Genomic DNA, 3,666 nt, shown 5'->3' on the forward strand with positions numbered 1-3,666 from the left:
CCATGATTCACAAGGGGCGAAGCTTTGAGTGAGTCATGTTCATGCCCCTCCCCTTCCTCAACAATAGTAATAAATAGCATATTGCACATACACAGTCATATTACACTCCACACATGTGCACGTGTGTATTGTGCCCTGCAGTTTTTTCATGTGCAGTAGTTAGACACCAAGGTGTGTAACCCTAACCAGAGCACAGAGGGGTGAATGTGAGCTGTTAGAGAATAATATGGTAACCTGGCCTTGTGAGTATGGCCCCAATTAGTTTCTTTTGTAGAGGGATTCCAGAGTAGACTCTGTGAGGCATTAAACATTATTTTTTCAGGCCACGTAAGTTGTACTATAAGAATAATTACGCCTGCGTGAATGGTTCAATATGCTGGCGTAATTTCACATAATTGCTGGATTTCACACCATGCTTGTTACCATGAAATTTCTGCAATTACGCGGTAAATCACGGCATATAATTTTAATTCTGTTTGGGTAACAGCCTATTAAGGAACAACTGGAACGACTCAAAGGAATACAACGTGAGCAGCAGCGGTCCACTGTACTTTTTTTTTTGCGGTATTTTTCATTATGACTTATATTTTCCTGTCCAAAATGGTCAGTAGGACGCATTTCACGCTAAAACATTTGCAATTTTCCTGAAATTTCCCATAATTATGTAAAAGAAAATTCTGCGAATTTCACACGCCCAAAGTAAGAGGAATGGAATATGAAGTATACACTGTAGTAATAAACGTACGATCCTAAAAAAAATATATATTTTGATATTGTGAATTTCGAACTAACAGTATTGAAATCACTTACTGCAATCAGATGAAATTCATGTTTTTTAATTTAATATAAAACTTGTCTTTCCCTTTCCCCCCTGTCGAATGTGTTTTGTGATGTCTTAAAGGCTCGCAAACAGATGCTCAAACAAGCTGAACAAAGAGGTTACTGCTCCGAGAAAGAAAAATATACTTTTCATCTATCTGGTAAAGTATTCCCGCTATTATTATTTTTTTTAACTATTTCTAACCGTTTTAATATTTTATTAGCGAAAGGTATTTTATGTGGCTAAAAGAGCATATTTGAAATGTTCACGCCCTCTAGAACGGTAATGGTAAATGCGATACTTCACTTCGTATGAGATATTACCAGCATGAAGATTGACATTATTTATAATGTACATGTTTTATAAAGCACCTCGACATACTGAAAACAACGGATTCTGCCATTGCGATGCACCATTGGAAGTCGTCGCTGAGCGGCTTCACGTGCCAAGGCTGGTTGGACCCGCCTCCCTGGAGTTACCGCTGTGCAAAGCAAGCCTTCGAGACACGTCACCTGTCACGTCAGTGGCCTTGCACACAGCAACAACTACTGCACGAAATTGCGTATGCGCGGTAACTTTGCACCACACTGCTTCCTTCCTCCCCCTCGAAAAACTTAAATAGATCTGGCGTACGTCAGCCAGCGACATAAAATGCTGTCGTCGCCCAGAGACCGACGTGTGATATCAATCAATCAGGGATCTTATAATGCGGTACAACTCTCCCGTGAGGGTCTCAAGCCGCTGAAAACATATAAAGCACAAGACAACACTGGTACTTGTCTGCAAGCACTTCCAGTCAGGGCCGGCTCCAGGGCGGTGCGACCGGTGCCACCGCACCGGGTGCTGGCTTCCGGGGAGGGGTGGGGGCGCCGTATTTGCAAGAATATTATTGATTTTAAAGCACCTGCTGCCGCCTTCGTTCCCTCCAGCAATTTTCTGGCAACAAAAAATGTCAGGATAAATCCTTTCATTGATGTTCTTTCTGAAGAGCGACGGAGTTTTGTTCACTATAAAGTAGCTCAGTGGGTTAATGCGCCTGTTGCTGAAAACTAATACCGAGCAGATTACACAGTGCATAGAATGTATATAGGTCAGTGGTTAACTGCTTTTAAAAGAGAGATCCCTTTGTTACTTGCAATTTATAAATTAAAATCCAAATCTAGCATTTCAATTTATAATTTGCAAGTAACAAAATGATGTATCTTTTAAAAGCAGTAACCCACTGACCTATTTACATTCTATGCACTTTGTAATTGTACTGAACTGTTAACTTTTTTCAAAGAACTGCATGCACCCTTCAAAGTATAGATTTGAGCAAAGATTAATGTTGCAAAAAGGATTAATTTGGGCAGAAATCTATTCTTATTATTAAAGGAAACCCTCAACTATGGTATTCCTTTATAAATACTGAGTTTGTGCTTCTCTAGACCAAGCACTATTAAATTACACTGCCTGCCAGTATGGATGACGTGACTCCTACACCTTGTAGTCCTCTGGCTTATGTAACATTTCATATACACTGAATTAAACACGTATGATTGATTGTCTCTGTGTAATGTGTGTGTGAGGCAAAGTGCTCTGACACCCTACACTGGTATGAGTGGTGCTATAAATGCATCTGAGAGAGATTGGTTATGGAGACTTGGGCACTGTTAAAGGGTGGTGGTTAGGGAATCCTTGGCAGAGGTGGTCATTGGGGGGCACCAACAAACATTGTCGCACTGGGCGCCAACAGCTCTAAAGCCGGCCCTGCTTCCAGTGTGTGAGAAAAAACATTGTCATGTACTCTGTTACAAACTGTTGTGTTACACGCGCTATTTTAACAACACACTATCATGTATACGGTCACACACCATCACATAAACTGGGGCAATATTTCAGTAACACACCAGTAACGAAACTCAAAAAGATGCCCCCCCCCCCCCGCCACCCCCCAGAAGAATGAGTTAAGGGGTACCTGAGGCCCCCATGCATCACAGGGCCCGAAGCCCCCTGCCCCCATTACGCACCTGTGGCACACTGTCCCACACCCTCACACACATTGTCACGTAGACTGGCGCCGCACCCACCTTGCAGAGGCTGCTTCTGGGCGCTATTTTCGAGCCAGACCAACCATTCGGACTTCATTCGCCAGCTCTGAGGAGTTTCTTGTTGCGGCCGGTGGTCCCCACGCCTCCTCTTCCGCCCTCTCCCGCCGCACTCCCTCTGCTCCCGGCCTCCGGGCCCACCACTGTAATCCCGCGGCCCACCCGGCTTCCTGATTAAGGCGGGAGCAGCTGTCGGAGGAGCGCACGCGGTCTAATCCTGGGAGCAATCAGCCTCCAGCTGTGCGGGGGAATAGAGCCTTTTATCATCATTAGGGCCTGTCTTCTAGGAAGAGGAGATGGGCAGGGTGGCAGCCACCCTGCCCATCCCTGGCTGAGCGTTCACCGACCGAGAGGGTTCCTGCGACCACCACCTCACATGCGTGTACAGTCACCAGGCACACATGCAACATAACATCATACCGTGCACTCACCATTGATACCTGTGACCACCACCTCAGGTGCATGTACACTCACTGCCTCGTTCACCTAAACAACCATGACCACATGTACCTGTGCAATCACCGCCACGTGTACCTGTGTAGCCACCACCAGCACCTGCCATCATCATGCACACCTGTGACCCCCACCTCAGGTGCATGTGCAATCCCTATCTCAAGCACGTGTGCAACCACCGCCTCCACGAGCAATCAGCATCACATGTACCTGTGCAATCACCGCCACATGCACCTGTGTAACCAGCACCTGCAATCATCATGCAAACCTGTGACCCCTACCTCAGGTGCATATACAATCACTATC

General features: G+C 45.5%; 1 protein-coding gene across 1 annotated transcript in view; it reads right to left on the bottom strand.

Moving 5' to 3' along the window:
* Positions 1-2,966, bottom strand: part of LOC146859269 (germ cell-specific gene 1-like protein) — a 162,711-nt gene extending 159,745 nt beyond the window's left edge. Inside the window, exon 1 of the mRNA XM_085649954.1 lies at positions 2,890-2,966. Within this exon, the coding sequence (XP_085506080.1) occupies positions 2,890-2,947 (58 nt within the window). The 5' untranslated portion in view covers positions 2,948-2,966. The remainder of the gene's footprint in view (positions 1-2,889) is intronic.
* Positions 2,967-3,666: the final 700 nt, after the last annotated feature.

Source organism: Triturus cristatus, chromosome 3_2, assembly GCF_964204655.1.
Source record: "Triturus cristatus chromosome 3_2, aTriCri1.1, whole genome shotgun sequence".
Taxonomy (NCBI): Eukaryota; Metazoa; Chordata; class Amphibia; order Caudata; family Salamandridae; genus Triturus; species Triturus cristatus.